Source organism: Lytechinus pictus, chromosome 3 (genome assembly GCF_037042905.1).
Source record: "Lytechinus pictus isolate F3 Inbred chromosome 3, Lp3.0, whole genome shotgun sequence".
NCBI lineage: Eukaryota > Metazoa > Echinodermata > Echinoidea > Temnopleuroida > Toxopneustidae > Lytechinus > Lytechinus pictus.
Genome location: NC_087247.1, coordinates 72,550,151 through 72,572,967, shown reverse-complemented (window position 1 = coordinate 72,572,967; position 22,817 = coordinate 72,550,151). Strand labels below are relative to the sequence as shown.

At 35.4% G+C, this 22,817-nt stretch overlaps 1 protein-coding gene across 4 annotated transcripts in view; it reads right to left on the bottom strand.

The window, feature by feature from the left end:
• LOC129256732 (G2 and S phase-expressed protein 1-like) overlaps positions 1 to 19,989 on the bottom strand; it is a 38,947-nt gene extending 18,958 nt beyond the window's left edge. For 3 of the 4 annotated variants that reach the window (XR_010293184.1, XM_054894900.2, XM_054894899.2), the window contains exons 1-3: positions 19,941 to 19,989; positions 10,171 to 10,237; positions 435 to 498 (exon numbers count right to left, since the gene is read on the bottom strand). Coding sequence is in view for 3 of the 4 variants with exons in the window: in XM_054894900.2 (XP_054750875.2) it covers positions 435 to 498; positions 10,171 to 10,228 (122 nt within the window). In the remaining variant the exon portion in view is untranslated. Of the gene's footprint in view, positions 1 to 434; positions 499 to 10,170; positions 10,238 to 16,491; positions 16,559 to 19,940 lie in introns of those variants that run through there. The other variant, XM_064097687.1, reaches the window with a different exon arrangement.
• Between the last annotated feature and the right edge of the window lie 2,828 nt (positions 19,990 to 22,817).

Below are 22,817 nucleotides of genomic sequence, written 5' to 3'. Positions count from 1 at the left end.
AACTTTTAAATCATAGGAATATTCTAAATTTATATTTAACTACTTGATTTCAATTCCAAGATGGAAATTTTAATCTTATACAAAATCAAACAAAACTAACATTAAAGAATTCATCAAAATATAATGCAAAAAGAATGATGACATTTTCAGATTTAATAGTTTTACAAAACAGTAATATGCTTGGTCAGTGTGCTAATGAGAGAGCCAATGACGCCACACACTTTAAGTTTCAGGAGATTTCAAATGAATCCCAATAAGTAAGAATAATCATTATTTTTCATCTCTCACAAGGAGTAGGACTAATCACGGTATTAATGTGCAAAGAAAAATATTGAAAATTTTGTTTAAAAAAAATCTTTAAAAAATCTTTGTACTAATACTTTTTAATGTTATTCTTTCACTTTCAGCTGAACAAGCTCTAGGAAAACCCTTACCATTCTTGGGGTGAAACAGGCAAATCAAAGTCAAATGTTTCATTCTCAATCAAAGCTAGGTCATCTGAACAAAAGAAAGAAACAAAACCATAGAAAAACAATACTATTTTGTCTTCAATTACAATTGATCATCATCTATTTTTCAGAGACTTGGAATGACAGCATATTTTATTTGAAACGAATCTATATTCTTGATTTAAAGCAAATATAATAAGTCAATATATCTTCTTGATTTAAGCAGTCTATTAAACAGTAATGATAATTTTTAGATGCTTGGGTTTTGGCACATTCTGCAATCAAGAACACGCAGGCGGCGGCAGGCCTAATTAATTATTATGGCAGCTTTGAGGTAGATATCATTAAGCAAGGACAATTGTGCAAATACTTGAACTCATGTTCTATAATGGAAACAAGAATGCTGCAAAAGGTTAAAAAGACAGTTTATACCATTTGCATGCCTAACATGTGATAAAAACAACAACAGCAACAACAACAACATCAACCAAGCATTAACTTGATGAGTCTCATTAGTAGTAGCCTCCCATCAAATGATAAACTGGAAAAGGAATATGGACCTTCATTTTAAATTAACTAGACCCATGTTACATATACACTGGACTTGGGAGGCCTCCAGAGGAAATTCAACATATTTGAAATTTTCTCAATAGCTGGACTGAAGTTGGAAAAGAAAAAAAATATACACAACAAAAAAAAGTAAGACCCCCCTTAAACAAACATCCAAAATTTCTGAACCAGGAAGAATTTTAAAGGTCCTATGACACAAAAACCATCTTATTTTGGATATATATCTATTCTTGGTAGTTTTACTTGAAAAATACGAATTTGCCATCGGTTTCTGTGTATGACAAACCGGTGTTGAGTTATTCCATGGAAATGAACTTCAACGGGAACGCCCACTAAAATTTTCGAAAAAGTCGGTTGATCGACCTGTCAATCATCGTGCCATCATCAAAAGAAAGATTTCTCAGCTGTGCAGCCGGACCCCTAGTTATTGCACATGTTTCTTGTGTAGTTGCTGTTTCGACCGAGCTCATCTTTAACAGATTTTTTAGATTTTTATGAGGTTTTGATCATGGCTGCAGCATCGTCATCAGCTGCGTCTGATATTCTTCAGACTTTGAAGATTCAGGTTCTGAATATTATTCCAGCAATCATGGCAATTAAATTTATTTACTTTGAATCCACACGTGCAACCACAATAGGCACTTCACGCTCTAAACATCAGCAACACTCAGCAGATTCTTCCCCTGACGTCATAATTGTCACGTGATATACGAAACCAAATCAGGCTGAATTTTTTGTGGGCGTGGCGAATTTGTCTCAATTTTTAATATAAAACTGCCTTTGAACCTGATGTGGGATGTTTTTTGGGTAAAATTTTGATGGAATCGTTATTAGTAACCACTAAGCTAACGAATAAACCAGCATCTTTGCTGTATTTCATAGGACCTTTAAAGACTTTTAAACATGAGTGTGTAGGAAATTTTAAAAGCTACCCTCTGAGTAAATGTACTACAGACATATTTTATGTCATGCTCTGGTAGGCACCGACAGAAGGCAAAATTTTGTCACTTTTTAAATTACAAGCCTAATATCATGACTTTGATTCCATTTTATCATAACGAATTCCACATTCTCATCATTAAAAAATATTCAGAAGACATGTAAAAGGTACTTTCTAAAAGACATTACAGCCTATAATTTGCTAAATTTCATGGTTGAATAGAGGTAAAAATTTGCTATAATTGGACATTTTACACATTTCTATCGATAACAAGTGAAGCGCCTCTGGCAGTCTCACCTGCATCACGCAATTCAATATAGCAGCAGTGCTGACTTTGAAAATTACTATAACATAATTATTCACAAAAACACAATTCATATAATGATACAATACTATGTTCATTGACAATAAATGACAGTTGACCTTGATCATGCGACCTAAGACTTGTCAGTGATACTTGATTACCCCTATATCCACATTTTAAAAACTATATCTACAAACTTTGAAAGTTATGGCAGCAATCTAATAATTACCTCCGAAATGTCCAAAGTTCACTGACCTTAAATGACCTTTGACTTTGGTCATGTGACCTGTAACTCGCATGAGATATTCAGTGATACTTGATTATCAATCTTATGTCTAAGTTTTATGAAATAGATCCAAACACTTTCGGAGTTATGATGGTTATTCAACAATTCCCCCCAACATGGCCACAGTTCATTGACCTTTGACTTTGGTCATGTGACCTAAAGCTTGCACAGGATGTTCAGTGATACTTGATTACTCATATGTTAAAGTTTTATGAATCAGATCCATAAACTTTTGAAGTTATGATGGTAATTCAACAAATACCCCCAACTTGCCAAAGTTCATTGACCTTAAATGACCTTTGACATTAATTATGTGACCTGAAACTCCCACAGGATCTTCAGTGATACTTGATTACTCTTATCTCTAAATTATTTGAATCAGATCCATTAACTTTCAAATGATGGTAATTCAACAGTTCATTGACCTTAAATGACCTTTGACCTTCGTCATGTGACCTAAAATTCGCACAGGATGTTCAGTGATACTTGATTACTCTTATAAACATTAGACCTACATGTAGTTGTAAATGAACAACAATAAATTAAACTAGAACTTTAATTCGTCATGAGGACGAATTAGGTGATCTGTCTTTGATTTCATGATCACGAAGACAATCCGCATATTTATTGAGATAAATATGATCATCATGATGAAAGTGAACTTCTCTTACGAAAAGAAAATGTTGAATACTCTTGTAAAAGAGGGAAATGAGAAAGTTCTGTGAAAAAGTGTAGGTCATACACATATTGTACATGTACATGTACATTAAAAGGGATTTTAATCTATTTTATTGTCCAATGTTTTATTTTATATACATTGTAATTGTCATAAAGGAAAATTTGTGAAATGTTGAAAAGAAAAAAAAAGAAAAAAAAAATCTCATGTTCACCCCTGGGCTCGAACCCTGGACCCTAAGGACGCAAGTCTGATGCCTTACCAATTGAGCTACACTGTCTCCTATAGAATTTACACATAAGCAAATTAAGAGGATCTCAAATCCAATTTTGCAAGAGAAATACGGGCATGATCCCGGCATCTGATCGGAAAATGGAGACCACACTTGCGATAGCTTACAAGCTCAGCTACAACATACTCCAAGCTCAGAGAAAACCGACAAAAACAAATGGAGATATGGCTCGCGAAATAGAGGAATGTAAAATCCAGTTTTGAGAAAAAGTCATTTCCCATAGAGATTGCACACAAAATGAGCGAAAATGACATGTCTCTATAACTTGCCATTTTTCAGGATGATCCGTTCCTTTAAATGTAAATATAGCCATCAAATTAGAAAAAGTATGTCCTCAGCTACAACATATAAAAAACTGAGCATAACTGAGCGTAACTGTGCGCGCGCGCAAATTTTTGAAATGCTTAAAATGGCCTATTTCATACTCTACTTTGGTCAAAAAGTGATTTTGAGCATTTTAAAATTTTGACGCGCACGTATGCGCACGTCGTGACCTTTACATGACCTTTGATGACATGGGCAGTTGACCCTTGACCTGAAGTTAATATGATGTAAATATGGTTAATTTTTTATAATTGATAATGAAGATATGATTGATAATGTGAATTTGCAAAATGGCGTCTAGATGACGTCACGATGACCTTTTGACCTTGAACTGGTTTCATACAGATGACAGGATAAGTCCCCATATCTGATGATATTTTGAAGATAATTGATAATGTAGATTTTGAGATTCTATGGCAACAAGAAAAGGGCGGAAAAATAAAAAGATATAAATAAAATAGAAAATTTGTACGAAATTAATAGTTGATCTGTCGATTGACAGATCACCTAATTATAATTTAACAATTAATAACAATGAAGAAAAAATAAATAGCAATTAAATAAACAATGTTTGATATTAAGTGAATTTGTAAACAAGCAGGACAAACTGTGATGCGAAACCATGCGCTGAATCATGAAAAAAAATTGGCTCTTGAAAACTGAAAATGGCTCTGGTAAAATGAACAAGTGGAACGCCTCTGGCAGTCTCGCCTGCATTACGCAATTCGATATAGCAGCAGTGCTGCCTTTGAAAACAGCTAATGAATAATTATTCACAGGAGAAAACACTAATATAATAAAAATTATGTCCATTGACCCAAAATGATCTTTGATCATGTGACCTAAGACATGCACAAAACAATTAACAATCATTCATACTTGATTACCCTTATGTTTCATGAGCTAGATCCAAAAACTTAAAGTTATGATGCCAATTCAAAACATACTCCCAACATGGCCAGAGTTCATTGACCTTTAAATGACCTTTGATCTTGGCCATGTTCCTGAAATGTGCACAGGGTATTCAGGGATACATTGCTGCTCTTATGTCCAAGTTTCATCAACTAGATCCATAAATTTCTAAAGTTATAATGACAGTTCCACAAATATCCCCAACATTACCAAAGTTTGTTGACCCTAAATGACCTTTGACCTTGGTCATGTGACCTGAAACTCGCACAGGATGTTCAAGGGTACTTGATTGCTCTTCTGTCCAAGTTTCATGAATTAGATCCGTAAAATTTCAAAGTTATGATGACAATCCCTCAAATAACCCCAACATGGCCAAAGTTCATTGACCCTAAGTGACCTTTGACCTTGGTCATGTGACCTGAAACTCGCAAATGATATTCAGGGATACATGGTTGCTCTTATGTCAAAGTTTCATGACCTAGATCCATAAACTTTTAAAGTTATGATGACAATTCCTCAAATAACCCAAACATAGCCAAAGTTTGTTGACCCTAAGTGACCTTTGACCTTAATCATGTGACCTGAAACTCAGGCAGGAGTTACAGTGATACACTATTACCCTTACATTTAAGTTTTATGAACTAGGTTCATACACTTTCAAAGTTAGGACAAGTCCATCCCAACAAAAAGTTGATTCAAAGAAAAAGAGAAAAATCCAACAAGCATAACACTGAAAATTTCATCAAAATCAGATGTAAGATAAGAAAGTTATGACATTTTAAAGTTTCGCTTAATTTCACAAAACAGTTATATGCACATCCTGGCTGGTATGCAAATGAGGAGACTGATGATGTCATCCACTCACTATTTCTTTTGTATTTTATTACATGAAATATGGATTATTCTAATTTTCTCCTCATTGTCAAGTGAAACAACAATTAATTTCTCCCTGAACATGTGGAATTGGCAAAGTTTAATTCTATAGGGTTCAGTCAAGTTGGTCTTATTGCCAAATCTGTAAAAAGTGAAATAATGTCTAATTCAAACAATAAAAACAAAAGAAATAGTGAGTGTGGGACATCACCGACTGTCTCATTTGCATGTCACTGAGTTTTGCATATCACTGTTTTGTGAAAAATAAGCGAAACTTTAACCCTAACTAGGCCGTGCTTTTTAGGCTGTTCTGTGGCCGGGGGGGGGGGGGGGGGGGGGTTGATTCAACCCCCCCTTAGACCTCTGCCGCTGATCGCCGCAAAAATTTGCACGCTGGTAGTGTGCGATGTAATCTACAAGGCTGTATGGTAAAATTTTCCAAAATAATGAGATTTTATTTTAAATGAATTAATTATGCTAATTTATGCATAAATCATACTTTTTGCTCTTATTCACTAAATAAAGCTCCTAGAATGCTAATTTTTGGTAAAAATATTCTTTGTAGCATTTTTAACAGTCGCAATCGAAAAAAACTTCGGTTTGGAAATCAATTTCTTATGTATTTTATTGTTTTATCATGAATTCTTTGTTTTTCAACCTTTTGTTTTTCTTTGTTTTTTTCACCAGATTTATTGCACAACCTTTTTGAAGCATGATTATGCTAAAATCAATTGAAGTAAAAATAATCATATCTTTATGAATAACATGAGAAAAATCAATATTTGCATTGACTTTGTACACAAATTCACGTTTTGGAACAATTTTTGTTCTGACATGCACTTACGAAATGTTGCGTAATTTCGAAACCGTGTACACGGGCATCGTAAATTTGGTCTCAAAAGATGCGCGAGACTTAAAAGTATAAACTCTGCCAGTGGCGCAGTAAAAACATTTCGCGCGGCGGAATGATCGCAGAAAATATTGAAGGGGGGTTGATTCAACCCCCCCCCTGTTTAGGGTTAATATGTCATAACTTTCTTATTTTACATCCAATTTTGATGAAATTTTCAGCGTTATGCTAGTTTTATTTTTTTCTATTTATTCAAATCAACATTTTGCTGGGGTGGACTTGACCTTTAAGATTTCGATATTGGTCCCCCCAACATGGTCTAAGTTCATTGATCCTAAATGACCTTTGACCTTGGTCATGTGACCTGAAACTCAGGCAGGATGTTCAGTAATACATGATTACTCTTATGTCCAAGTTTCATGAACTAGGTCAATATACTTTTTAAGTTATGATGACATTTCAAAAACTTAACCCTGGTTAAGATTATAGTCTCACTCTGCTTTGCAGGTGAGACAAAAACCACCTATGAAATATTACATCGCAAAATTATTCTGTTCAAAAGTTACAGCATTTTGATTTGGGGGACTTACTTTTTTGTTGAGTATAGAACATAAACAATACATTTTTCTATCACTAATTATATTCAGTAAGTTTTGTGCTCCTTCCTTTTGGTGGAGGGCGCTCAGCAAACAGTTGCACGCGACTGATTTCTCACTCCCGAAACTGATCTAATTTTGTGATTTTCAACCTGAAGAACCGAACATATTCTACTGTGAAACTCATCTGTAAGTTTTTCATATTTCAAGTTATCATCTACGCTGATTTAAATAATCATTAATAACAGTATATCGACTTATTTCGAGATACAAAATTTCACCTCAACTGGCTTATTTTGGAGAATTGGACTGCCACGTTGCAAAACATCATGCATGCTTCAAACTACGCATCTGTGGCGGCGCCACCACAAGTCCCGAATGAGGGGCAAGGTAAGCCAGTTTTCGTGATGCACAATAACATTCCTGGTGAAAGGAGGGTAGAACTAGAAGAAATGTATAAAGCTATCTGTAAGACAGTTGAATCCAAAGATATTCATGGGATCCAGAAAGTAGGGGGACTCTGGCGCCTGTACATAAACAAACTCCAAAACAGAATCAGGCTGATCACAGAAGGTATGCAAATTAGAAACACTTCTGTTAGAGTGTACGACAAGAATCCCCCTTTCGGCATCGCTTTTTATCCTGGCTGCAGAAGTATTAGCTGTCAAGATAAGAAATGATCCAGAAATTACAGGTATCAAACTTTTTAAATCGGTTGAAATCAAAATTTTGCAGTTTGCAGACGATGCATCAATATTCGTTAACGATACTATTGCTTTACACAAAGCTATTAACGAAGTAGAAAAGTATAGTTCTTTTTCAGGATTGTATTTGAATAAAACAAAATGTTCCTTAATAAATCTAAAAGATGGTTCAGTTAACGAAAACGTTAAAAACATTCCTTGGACTAATTCAAATGTCAAAATTTTAGGTGTTTATTTTGGAGGGGATGAACAAAATCTCTCTGATCTGAACTGGAGCTCGAAAATATTGAAAGTAGAACGTTGAATTAAATCATGGAATGCACGTCACCTAACTTTAACAGGAAAAATACTTGTAATTAAAACATTTCTCATCTCTCAAATTTTGTATAATGCTCAAATGATTATAATGCCAGAGAAAGATGTAAAGCTTTTAACTTCCTTATTGTTTTCTTTTCTTTGGAATGGAAAGATTGATAAAGTAAAGAGAAAGGTTGTTTGTAAGCAATATGATCTAGGTGGACTCAAAATGGTTGATTTGAATATGTTACTCCAAAGTTTTTTTATTGAAATGGATTCTGTATTATTATAATAACAAAGAATCAATATTTAGTACAATTATTGATAATTATCTTTCTCAATTTGGAGGATTTGATTTTGTATTACATAGTAACTGTACAGAAAAAGAGATTAAAGTATATATAGATGAATTAAAATGCCATATTATTATAAGGCGATCATTTACGCTTGGTTGAATTTTAAGCAAACTGTTCAAAATAAATCAGGTTTTCAACATATCCAGATCGAGAAGGAAAGTTTGTGGCTTAATTCGAATATAAAAGATCGCAATGGAAATGTATTGCTTTTTAAAAGATGGTTCGATATTGGAATTCTAAAGGTAAAAGACATTATTTCAGATTCCAAATTCAAATCATTAAAGGAAATAGAAGTTTTATTTGAAAAAAAGTATGCAAGTCTTTTTCAGGAGTATAACATTGTAATGAATGTTATACTGAATGTTTGGAAAAGGAACAGATTTGAGTTAGTTTTTGAGATTCTTCAACCTAAAAGTGAAGACATTCTACAGAATATTTTGATGAATGTAAATAGGAAAAGAGGTTCAAAGTTATTTTACACCATTATTTCAAATAAAATAAGTATTAAGCCTAAAGCTGAAGAAAGATGGGAAAATATTTTACAAGAAGAGATTGATTGGAAATCTGTATGGTTATTTAATCTACAAACTGTCAAAGAAAATAGAATAATAGAGTTTAATTATAAGTTATTACATAATCTTTTACCTCATAGATATAATTTGTATAAATGGAAGTTAAGAGATAATCCTTTATGTTCACATGACAATGAAATACAAGACAGCGCACATTTATTTGTAACTTGTAAAAAAACACAATTATTCTGGAAAATATTTAGTAGCATCGTGTATAAAGTTGTAGGCATTAAATTTGACTTAAATGTTGCTACTCTGATAAAAGGATATGAGTTGAAAAACAAAAAGTATAGAATTTTGAATCTTCTAATTATGTATGCAAGGTATGCTATTTATTCAATTTTTATTCGAACAGAAAGTCGGAGTTGTAGATTTCATGAGTTTGGTATACTATGTTTATTCAAAAGGTTGATTTGTAATCGTTTAGAAATAGAGAAGCGTTGTAAAAGTAAAAATTTGTGTATTTTTGAAAACAGTCCTGTTCAAGAAAATATTTCATGCTTTGTATGACATTTTATGTAACTATCACATGTGATTATTTATCAATAAAATTATTTTTAAAAGAAAAAAAAAAAAGTTTTGTGCTTCTTAGGAACACAGTATTAAAAAATGTATTCAAACGTAAATATCATGGAGGTAAAAAAGGGGAGAGCACCATCTGACTCATTTCCTTTTAATAGGGCTAGTTTGATGCAATAAGGGTTAAAATATGTCAAGCATTGGAATTTTATTGCAGAATAGACATTACTAGACTTACAGGCCAGTTTCAGAGGGAAATATGCTTTTGGAATAATAATTACTTTTTGCGGCATCTGGTGGGATAACATGGGGAGAAATGCACATATGCTCACTTTAATGGGGAAATGTAAAAATAAATGGTGTAACAATTCTTGAAATATGATTTAGAATTCACGTAACGTCACAGATAGATTTATCTTTTTGTACTGTGGAAGTGTGTGGAAATTTTTAAAATTTTTATTTAAAACTTGTCAAATTCAGAGATACTTTCATATTTTGAAACTGATCATACAATACTTTGCCCAATTTCAGGACAATTAATAAGGCTTTCAGTTTGACATATATTTTGTTGTTTAATATCCACCTCGCCAACTACCTTTATCTGTAAAATGAATTATTGTTTACAAGCTGCAAATATGCATGATACATACCTATAGAATCTGATGAAAATTTCACAGCGTGACCATTCTCCATGGTAATTTTGTCCATATATTCTGTCTGAAAATTACAAATGAAAAAGTGCACTTAAAAATGAAATAGTAAGCTCAAATTGCATTAAATGGTCTAATTATTGACCAACTTCCATGAAATTATTCTGGCAAGAAATATTCATGTTTTGGGCAAGTCCACCCTGGCAATAAAAATCATATGAATAAAAAACAAACCAAACAAATATGCCTAATGCTGAAAATTTGCTGACCTTAATAGATCTTGATCTACTCTACCAATTTTTTCATTCCTTTGAAATAAGAACAAAAAATAGGACTAGGTCTTCTTGCCCCCCCTATCAGTATTGTAGTTTGCAAGACCCAGACCTCTCTACTCAGTGGCGGACCGTGACCCGGAGGAGACAAAGCATTGGGGGGGCACAGCATTGTTCACAAACAATACAGTGCCCCTCCAATGCTTTGTCTCCTCCGGGTCACGGTCCGCTACTGTCTCTACTGATGTCCTTTATTATCCAGGATTACCAAATTCTTTGCATATATGCAAAGAGTTAAACAATGCCTTTAAGATCCTTTGTAAATATGAAACTGTTGACATGTTGCCCCCTGTCTGCCACTTCATACTCATACTGGCACGAGGGGTCATGCACAATATATATGTCAGCTTTTTAAGATGAGAGCTATTAAAGTCTAGAACTTAGACATCATTCTCACTACCTTCCTAAAACTAGTTTAACGAGTAATGAGAACGGTCAAAGCGATCTTGGAAGCAATCTTCCAAACCGGTTCATAAAACCACCTCTAGATGTAGTTTTCAAAATCGCTTTGCCTCGTAAACTGGTTTTAGCGTATGTGAAGACACAACCGTTCTTCGGGAAGCAATCTTCGCAAATTGGTGTTACGTTGTTCAATTTTCATTCAGTTTGACATATGATATCTCAGTTGAATGGAAAGATATTGTTATGAAATTGGTATCAATTTAAAGGGATGGTCCAGGCTGAAAATATTTATATCTAAATAAATAGAGTAAAATTCACAGAGCAAAATGCTGAAAAATTCATCAAAATCGGATATAAATAAATAACGAAGTTAATGAATTTAAAGTTTATCAATATTTTGTGAAAACAGTTATATGCAAATTGTCATGAATACCGTATTCATTAGGTGGGCTGATGATGTCATATCCCCACTTTCTTATTGCATGAAATCATAATTGTTTCATTTTTTCATACCTGTGTAAATGATGTGTTGCCATTATGATGAAATAAGTTATGGCAATAAATAACTAATGCACTTAATTAGTTGTCAATCCAATTGTTTCAGTTCTTAATATAATTTTTTTTGAATAAACCTAATTTCATATAATAAAATACAAAAGAACAAGTGGGCATATGACATCATCAGCCCACCTAATGAATATTCATGAAGACATGCCTAGAACTTAATTAATGAGTCCTTTTTCTTCACACAGTGGACTCATGAATAAAATAGCACATCTAACCATGGTAACTGGCGTCAATTTGTCGCACTGTGACAAAAACGCATATCAGCATTGGATATTTATAATATACGCGATAAATTAAGCGTAATTTAAACAGGGAATCTGCATAAACCATGGATTCAACCGTGGGTTTACAAAACCACCTTTGTGAATTCGGGCTGTTATGATGTAATTTTTCGGCTAAATGGAGACGGATTGTCATGAAATTGGTGTCATTTGAAAGCCGAGTATAAGCTCTATTAGGGTTGATAGTATAGGCTTATATGCATGTCAATTTTCGACACTGCACTCAATGTAAAGAACAAAACGAAGGTAATTGCAGGGTGGTGGAAGCAGTACACATCACATGCGACTCTAAGGGATTGTGGTATTGTTATTAAACATGCATAACTTTGGTTTTCAATGGGCTAGACCAGTCATTCTCAATTACTTTTGTTGAAGCGCCACATTTCTTGTTGAGAATCTGTACTAATCCACTAGCGCTAACGAGCGAAATATTGCTGAGGGGCCCCTGGTGGGCTTGAGGGGGCGGAGCCCCTTGAAGCTTTGGAATATGAGGCTTTTTAAATGGCCAAGAGGGGATAATACAAGAAACACAAATGCTAACAAACTACACAATTTATTATTTTTCAAATGATAAGTGAGTCAAAAGTGACTTTTAACAACATACCAGTAGTACCACGAGGGCATGCACACATCACAGCAGGCAATACCTTAATTGCAGCATTTCTCTTTCACATCCTTGGATTTTAAATAATCGGCTTCGGAAACAAAGTTTCTGATTTTCGATATGTCTAAAACTCCTTACTTCTGTGAACATTATTTGATGGTTAAAACTTACCCGACTCACTTTTCATGATGCCACACTAATATTCAAATTAAGAACTTTATTTTATATCTGTATAATGTCACCACATTTTCCGATATTCAATTCAATTCAATTCAATTTATTTTTTCATTCTTAAACATAATACAAATAAATACAAGATAAATTAATTCAATTTAAATAAAAGCATGAACAAAATTCAACATTGAATATATAATTATATATCATGAGAAGAATGGAGAATTTGATGTGGTTTGCCAGGAGTCCAAGTTGTTCGGATTAAAAGCATGGTTTGTCAAGTACAAGTGTGTTAAATCATGGATTTATTGTCATTTCAAATGCTGCATCTGAGCAATTCCATCAATTTTCAATGTATAATCTGGAAATGGGAAATTACTAGCCGTAGAAATAGTTGAAAACGTGATAGATATCCGACGAACGGGGCTATCAGATCACTTGTGATCATAGTATTTTGTATGTACCTCTATCGTGATGCACATACTATTGACAGTCGCACATGATTCCATACACCAAGCATATAAAAACCATAACGTTAGAATAAATAAAAATAAAATTCAGTAAAGAATTAAGTTTAAAATATAACTGACTTGTTTTTCCCTTTGTGTAAAATTATCATCAAACATCAAATCTACATACATATTTTTCCCATTTTTTCATACCGGCTCCCACGCGCCACTCCGCAAGGCTCGGTGCGCCACAAGTGGCGCGTGCGCCGCTATTTGAGAATCCCTGGACTAGACCTTTGATTTTGGTCTCAATTTACAGGTACATGTACATAATTGCGCACTACCGGTAAGACAAAATACCTCTATACACATCACAGAATCATTAATTAATTGTGATTACTTTGAAATTTAAGTAAATTTGCATATCAAAATGACCTTTATGAAATGAATGAATTCCTTTAAGTTATCTGACAAAAAAAAACCGAAACAGCATTTCTACTCAAAAGCATTAGATCTACCTTAATATATTCTTTAATAGCATTATTATCACAGAAAAACTTAACTCAAAACTTACCTCAAAATTTCCTAAATTGTGAAAAATAAGGCTTAAATACTCCATAAAATGCATACTTAGGATATTGGTCCATCCCTATATGCTATAGGGGAAAGCGGGGTAAGTTGAGCAAAGGTGCAAGTTGAGCCACCAACCCCAGGCCAATAATGAATAGTGAGTCAGATATTGTGGTGGTGTCATGTATTAGTGTGTTTTCGCCCAGCGTCGTACGACGTAGAACGTAAGGGTCGTGTGCAAAAATTGCCAACTTCCATGGAAACAGAGGCCCAAGCGATCTTGAGCTCAAATCACGGACGGTTCTTCCGCAAATTAGCGGGCGTCCGCATTAGAACGTAGGATTTGTCAACAGCCGTCAACAGCCAATCAGATCGCTTGTAGAGTGAGCAAGCTGAGCCGATGTAAACATTCGCCCATCGCGTGCATATGCACATGTTGTACTCTACTCTGACTACACTGCACTGATAGCTGAAAGCTTCAAAACGATCCGGCCGCGATCAGCGATTTGCGAAACTGCTTACAAGCGAGAGTTGAGCGCGACGGACGCACGAACCAAGAGATCGTTCTACGTCGTTGATAGCGTCGTACGACGCTGGGCGAAAACACACTATTGATGATCCATTGTATAAACCCTAACCCCACCACATTGTTTTCAACTTTAAAACAAAAAGTACTTTTTAGATGGAAAAATACCAATTTCAGCCAAAAAAGTAAAAAAGGGTGTGAAATAGATAAGTGCTTTGTACACACACGTCTTTATAAGAACACTGTTAGTCCAGGTATCACGATCCGTTTTCCCGTTTCTCAGGCCCGTTGCTTACAATCGGGAAGAACACTTTCCAGAAACGAGGAGGAAAAAGATTTGGGAAAAACATACCCTAAACACGTTTCGTCAGTCTTAAGAAAAGCTTTGGAAACAATACCCTAAATACGTTTGACCCCGTGATTGACCAGTCTTTTAAAACCACCCTTTTTGTATAAAAATCGGTGTTCTTTATACACTTAACGAGTGCACGGGCGGCCTGCGTCTAAAAAAAAACTGAAAAAAAAAAACACCACGCCATTCAACGCGTATTTTGGTCAAGTATGTGTACAGCAATACATTTGACTGGCCATCCCCACTGGATTACCTCTGCTTTTTTTACTTTTGCCATTATTACCTTTGCCATTATTACCTTTGCCATTATTACCTCTGCCATTATTACCTCTGCCATTTTTACCTTTGCCATTTTTACCTCTGCCATTTTTACCTCTGCCATTTTTACCTCTGCCATTTTTACCTCTGCCATTTTTACCTCTGCCATTATTACCTCTGCCATTTTTACCTGGCACCGATTATACATACCGTATGGGTACTAGTATTCAACCCGGCATAATTCAAAGATTTTGACATATTCCCCAAAATATTTAGAAATAGGGAATTTATCTTAATTTCATACCTTTGTTATTTCCAGGGTAATCTGTTGTCGATATTTTCTTTGTCAATCTGTCGACTGTATGCGCGGAGGATCGAATTATGCGGCGATGGCCTTTTGCACTGAATGGTACTAGTATTCAACCTAGTGAGGATTGATAGCAAATCTCAAAAGGGTTTAGAATGCTAAATTAGATCTAGATCTATGTAAGTCTCTGGCTTTGATTAATTCCCTGTTTGGTCTCATCTCAAATGGTCTAGTCCATAGTCGGATGGGACAAGGGCAGATTGAGAGACAGGGCCATCTTTTATCGCTAGGTTGAATACTAGTGCCGACGGGTTGAATACTAGTACCAAAATCCGTCGCCGTATAATTCGATCGCCCGCGCAAACAGTCAACTGGTTGAAGAAAAAAATAACGGAAAAAGAATAACCAGCATTTGCTCTTGGAAATAAGACGGGTCTGAAATTCAGGTAAATTCTATATTTCTATATATTTGAGGAAACTCTCCAAACGGGTTGAATACTAGTGCCCTTACGGTACCTTGTAGATATATTTTGTAAAGTGATATCAATGCTTAGTTCTAAGCTAGGGCGGCCCAAATGCGCATGAGTGGAGTCCCAGTTTATTAACACGGGTAAGTATTGGGGTGTCGCCTAGAGTGATCTCACCCAAAGTCGACTGTGCAAGATCTCCAGACTAGTTTCCGACCCAAGTTGTCCTCCTTGCCATGCACCTGCGGAAACTGTCTTTCACTTTGTTAGTGAATGCATAGCCTATACCCATCTTAGAAATAATCTTCTGAAACATTTTCCAGAGGATGCCATGAAAGTGCTCTCAAGCTTTATTACAGACTCCTAAACAGTAAACTATCTTCATGTTACTCACGGTTAAGCAGGCCCTAGCCCTAGGCTAGGGTCATATAAATAACGGCACCCATTCTGGGAAAAAAGAATGCAAGAACCAGACTTATCCTCCTTGGGCTTGGTGTCATTGGCAATGTCTCGTATCAGTTTCCTGACTTTCATCCTGTTACTCTTCAATTTGTGTTTGATATACATATCTCAAGACAGCGCCTTGTTGATCAAGCTGCTGCAAACAGTGACTAATAGCTCATTATTTTACCATGCTGATACTGCAACTAAACTTAAAGTGATTGGTTAACATTCGTTTGGCTTTAAAAAAATCTGAGCTAGAAGGTCACACTTGTCACCTGTGTCTGTGATATGTTACAAAAATGAAGCCCAGAAAAAATTGCGTTCGAAAATAATTATTTAGTGCTTCAAAAATTGAAATATAAAGTGACCGAAAACACATCTTAATTTCATCCCATACACTTATGTGTACTATTTAGGTGTCTATAAGACGCCTATTTACAAAATCGGGGTTTGCCTTGTAGTTTTAGCTTTTCATTCTCAATAATGGTTGTTTTCAGGGTTTATTAGTTCTAATACATGCACTTGTACACATGTTTCATCTTGGTTTGAGAATTTTTTTAATCGGCTGCTCACAAAGTTAAACAATACCTTTAAGGCTTGCAGTTCTCCGGTGAACGGAGGAATTCAACACAGAAGAAGAAGTATGGTCAGTTCCCCCATGTCTGCGCGGTCTCCCAAGTCTGCTGTCTGCGCACCCGCGTATCTGCGCGATTCTAGTAAAATAAGATACGCAACGAGCAAGAACTTTACACATGCAATACATAGACAGGTATTCATAAAAAAATCTGACTCAAAATGGTGGAAAAATAATGAATTCAGGGCATTTCATGTGACGGCCTCAAAATGCAGCCTGGCTTTGTCATCAAAATCCCTGAATCGTGTGCAAAGTGAATGAGTGCGCAGACATGGGCAGTCAGTCCGCAAGCCCCTGTGTTAATGAGCAAATGAGCAAGATTTATCCAAGTCCAGTCAGTCTGCAAGCCCCTGTGTTAATGAGCAAATGAGCAAGATTTATCCAAGTCCTCTCGTGGCTGAATTCATGTCCCTGCAAAATCTCGTGAATTGTGAGACTTTCTTTCTCAAAGAATTTAAAGGGGAATCCAACCCAAATAAAAACTTGCTTTTAGAGGAAAAAGGAAAATAAGACAAGTTGATAGGTGAAAGTTTGAACAATATCGGACAAACAATAAGAAAGTTATGAATTTTTAAAAGTTGTGAATATTGGTAATCACTATACCTATGGAGATTTCTAATTGGCAACAAATGTGATGTCAAAGTGATGTAAGGCAAGGACTACTCTTACATGTAGCCTACTCCAATACATAAAATGCCTAAAATTACATTTTTATCAAATTTTGTACTTCAAATTATATTTTTCTTTCATGATGACATACAACAATATTCTACCTAGGCTATGTTTAGATTACAGCCCCAGGGGAATAGGTACTTAGGAGAAAACCACAAATCACTGATAATAAAGTACATGGCCTATGGGAAAGTTGTCCTTGCCTCTTGTCATAATTTACTTACCCAGTTGCCAATTTGAAATCTACATAGTCTTAGAGATCTCAATTTTAAAAGAGCCATAACTTTCTTATTGCTTGTCCGATTTCTTTCAAACTTTCACCATTCTGTTCTATTTATTTTTCTCCTTTCAAACACAACATATTATGACCAAGGCTGGATTCCCCTTTAACCACTTTCTCCTTGAGTAATATTGATTATTTTTGTACCATGGGCAAGAGTAAATGTTACCCTTTTATATTGGTCATTTCTTTTGAATGAAATATTTTGATAAATAAGTGAATTTTTTACCTGAAAAGATGCATCAAACAGAATTTTCTTCCTCTGTTTTCACTTGCAAATTGTGCAACATTTTGTGTTTTAGGCACCAACATTATTCATATCATCAGAAACTTGAGAAAGCTCAAACTCTATACTTTCTTACAATGTCACTCTTGATATGTGGCATCTTTTAGATGGGTCAGCAGCCAGTTATTTCCATCAAGATGCAAGACGAGATTTCTGAAATTTCTGAGTAACATAAAATCCAGAGTTCTGATTGGCTGAATACTGTTTTCAAAACAAACAGGCACGGGTAATTTGAAGAGATTACCACATGGTGAGTGTGACCTTGCAGAGGCCCAGTGTGGGGAACATTGGAATTTGCGTGGGTGTGTGGTCACTATGACCAATCAGAGCGCAGTATTCTTGTTTTTGAGCTGCAAAATGTACTTGGCCTATGAAAAGCTGGCTGCTGACCCATCTAAAATACATCTTCTTATAAAAATTATATCATATTAAAGCTTAGATCTTCAGCTTTATCATGATTTAAAAATCATTTGTGCCCAAACAGAAATTAAGTGTGAAAACAACAACTTTTGTTGCATGAAAAAAATATTTTGTTTCATGTTTTACTTTTAGATCATAAGTTTTTCCTATATTACAACATTCTTTTAAAAATCCAAACACATGACCTAAAAGAATTATTCTTCTTCTTTAGACTTTACAAAGATACCAAAAACATGAAATTTGGTCAATATTCAGAGCAGCAATGGCCGAATAAAAAGAGGTGTTTTGGTTCGCACCAAGCTCATTAACTATGCAAAAACCCTCTTGTCATGAATATCACTTGGATAAAAGAAGCTACTTTTTCAGGACTTGCGGACTGACTGTGGGGTATATCTATATGGTTGGAACTACCCCTTATCGACCACCTAATCTTCTAAGCATCATATCTGCGAAAATATTCATCAATTTTACCCAGTTTTCGTCTCATTTGTGCAGAAAATTGAGCAGATCAGATTCCCATGTTTCGCTCGGCGACTCCGATTCAATCCGCGTATATATCGACGAACAACGAATACGACGATTTTACATTTGCTCATTTGCACCCGTCTTTTGAAACCGACCACCCGCGATACACTAAGTTTACGGCCGATTCTGGTCGCGGTGGCGAAATATTTTTATTCTTCCAAATCAGTTCTATGACGTCAACATGCTAAATGATCGTCTCACTACTTCTACTGCGAGCTCCGGCACATGATTCGACGATTGACGACGGATATTTGTTCTAAAGCCGTTTCCTATCGGATTTCTTGGTTTTTCAGCGGGGTTTGGGTCTGGTCAATACAATTTTGATTAATTCTACTAAATTTTTACTTTTTTTTGCTTCTTTTTTTCTCGTAAAATTGATTCTTACCGTTTCTATGGACACTGCGCCTACTCTCCCGCGCGTATCGTTTGTAATACGCAATAATTTTAACGCGCGCAAGGTGGTCGGTTTCAAAAGAGGTGGTCGATATGTGGTAGTCTCACCATACCCAGTTGTTGTGTGTCCGGACAAGTTGTGTGTCCGGACGATCAATTTTAGAAAGTCATTTGGAAAAAATTACAACTAGTACAAGCGAAGTTTCATCAAATTTTAGTAGGGCCTACAAAATGTTAGAAAATATTATACTATAGAGAACAAAATAGAAGATGATTAGGCCTACAACTTTTGAATTCATATTTTTAGTGTAATCTTAAGACAAAAAAGAAGGCTTCAAAAATATAAAGTGTCCGGACACCCGATCCCCCATCCTACCATTTTTTTTTCAATCTGAAAATGACTTCCCGAGGTTTTTTACGTGGTTTTTTCAAGAAAATCTTATATTATCTTTCATTTTTTAATGAGAAATTTGGTACACTTTTACTCTTAATAATATAAGGAACACTATTAACCAAAAGATTTTGTGAAATAAGAAGAAATTCATGTTAAATCTTAACTCAAATTGTTAGGTGCGCAGACTTGGGGCCCACCATTCATACCGTAAACGTTGTCGTTACGTTACCGGTACCGTTAGTGGCGTTACGTGGTTAGTTATGATCGTCCGCTCTTCTTATTCTTAAAAACTAAATCTGTTGAAAAATAGAAGTCGATACGCGCTTATAAGTGCTAGCATATAAATAAATGTGCCAATAAATGTATAAACAATATGGAAATTTAAAAAAGTCACATAAAAAACATGTTTTCAAGCAAGAAATATACTTTTTACCTTTGTAACGCATTCCAAAATGTATTTGAATGAAGCGCTCGTTGATCGATTTAAATGGATTGGAACGATCTATTATATAAATAGGGGGGAAACATTGAGGCGGAGAATTGGCGGAGAAATTCAGTGTTTTCACTAAAAATACAAGGATGGTATGCATTCTATTTTACATTTTTATCATTAAGAAATGCAGAATCGATTGGAAATTTTGTAGATTTTAGTACTCTAAAAGGACCATTTAAGTTCAAATTTTAAGCCATTCCCTTACTCCCTACAAAACGCTTGTTGTTAGCCCAACAACACGGTCAAAGGTCGTGCTTCGCATCATGGTGGATGAATCCGAAGTTTCCACTGTCGACGCTGTTGATATTGTCCTGAAATTTGGTCTCTTCTTTGGTGCAATTTTTCAAATTGTTGCAATATTGTCTATTATTGTACTACCGACAAAAACATCAGATCAGGTATTTTATCTTATGTCATGTATTTATATGTGTTTTTACCGCAAATATGTGAGCAACACACGCAAATCTATAACGCATGGGACTAAAGGCGCGGAAACACACACGTGATTTGCTACAGGCGGGTCTACGCATTTATAACTAAGTTAAGGCCAAGTTGTTGCTGCGGCACTTGCGAGTCACACTGCATTCGCTGCACAGCGCGGCAGCTGCAAGCTCAGTCAGATACCTCAGTCAGAGTTGCCGCCGTCTTGGCCTGCCTTTTGCCTTGCCCCTAGCCAGGAGGCTTCTAAAAAAAAGTTAGAGAGTAAAAATCATTTACAAATGTACCGACACGAAGTCGGACTCGAAGCCAGGAATTCCTTCCCATTCATCTCCGTGACCGTGTACCGCAAAAAAACCTGAGGCTGAACTTTCGGCTTTCGCCCCCGAGATTTCTTTTCTACTTTCCTTCTACTAGTTCTAGTTCTATCTAAAAAAGATCTAGACTCTAGCCCTGAATCATGTAAATGGGTAGACCAAGAGCTTCAGTCTCTGTATTTTTTGGTTGTTCCACTGAACTACGTTGGCTCCACTCACCATACATAGACTGAAGGGGATGGGGCCCCGTACCTACAGCCAACGTATAGTGAACTAGCGTTTTATAGATCGCGATTTAAAACTGTTTTTTAAGCAAAATTGAAAGTTTCATGGTTTCCATTATCAGGGAAATATAAATAACTTAAGTAATTGCATACCTTGGGCTACTCACACAACATGCGAGGTTAGTATACTAACCTCGCACAACACATGTGATTTCATAGTGCATTTTGACGTTTTCTTTCATCACACGAATGTGAGGGACTAAACTACGCCAAACCTTTCAATATTTGTCCACTATGTTAATCTTGATCGTATGGTCTAAGTTTATTTGAAAAAAAAATTATAAATTATTTATTAAAGTGTTTTTATCGCTTACCTCCAAATCTCAACCAGGATACTTCGCTCGGTCCGTCCTAAGTCATCCTTCGTACTGCGGTGGAAATTACGCAAACAACAATCGAAATGCGAAATTTTCCTATCGAACATTCTCGATTCAAGTCGTCGGCGCATAATAGGAAATTGTACCAAAAATCAACATAGTTCTCTATTTATTCAAACAATTTTTTCTGGGGTGCACTTGACCTTTAAGAGATTTTCCAATGAAAATATTACATGGAACTTGGAAATACAAATCATAATTTGGTTGAACAAAATGTTTTCTGTTAAACTAAAGTATAAAACAGAAGAGGAACATATCCTTCACGTATTTTTATATCCAAAATATGTTGCCTTAGTATGGAATAATCACAATGACATAAAATGAAAATGGGTAAAGTACCTTCCTAATGATCATTGAGATTTCGCCTATGGAATCATTGTTTAATAATTTTCAAAGCTTTAAATAGATGAAAATGTTCATTGAGAAAATATACATATATATATATATGAACAAAATGATAATGTCCCGATTGTTTCGCATTATGTGTGTTAGATTGCGGGCGTTTGTGTGTGTGTGTAGGAAGCAAGATATTCGTGTTAATGTTTGCACAAAAAAGGAGAGGGAAAGGGAAAGGAAAAGGGGAGGGGGAAAGGTAGAGGAGAGAGAGGGAAAAGGAGACCATAAAATAGAAAGAAAACAAAGGAAAGGAAGAGGGGAAGGGAGAGAGAAAGAAAAATGGAAAGAGCGAGAAAAGAGTAGGGGAGGGAGAAAGGAAAGAAAAGAAGGGAAAGGAAAAAGGGAGAAAGGGAATGGAGGGGGCGGGAAAGGAAAGGAGAGACAATAAAAGACAGATCAGGGGAGGGGGAAAAGTAGAGGAGAGAGAGGGAAAAGGAGGCCATAAAATATATATAGGTCTCCTCATCATGGTTATAAAAAGTGCTCAGAATGTTTTATTTTCAAGTCCTTGTAGTTGTATCAGAATTTTCAGCTCGGGCAGCTCTATCGCATTTTGATTACTATCCTGTTGATTTATTTACTTGAACAAAATATTTAAAATGTCCAGCTTTTAGAACAGATATCAAAAAAAGGTATTCACCTTTGATCATAGATGAGGAAGAAGAAAAAAGTGCAAAAAAATAGGAAACTAACTAACGAATTAATGTGACATAATTTTTTTTCATTTCAAGGCGACTCTTTACATTTCATCATCGCTGATGGCGCTACAATAGAAAATACCGCTTGACAGCAAAAAAAAAACAGAAAGAGGAAAATAATGCTGAGCGTCTAAAATGCAGCTAGCAGTACAAGCTGCAGAACCGTAAACAAACATCTTGTGAATAATATCGCGCGCCCTCTTTAAGCAAAAGTTTACAACCACAATGACCCTGCGGTATCTACGTGAAGATCACGAGAAAATGCTTTTTTCTTCTTAAAAACACACCAAAGAGAAGACAAGAAACG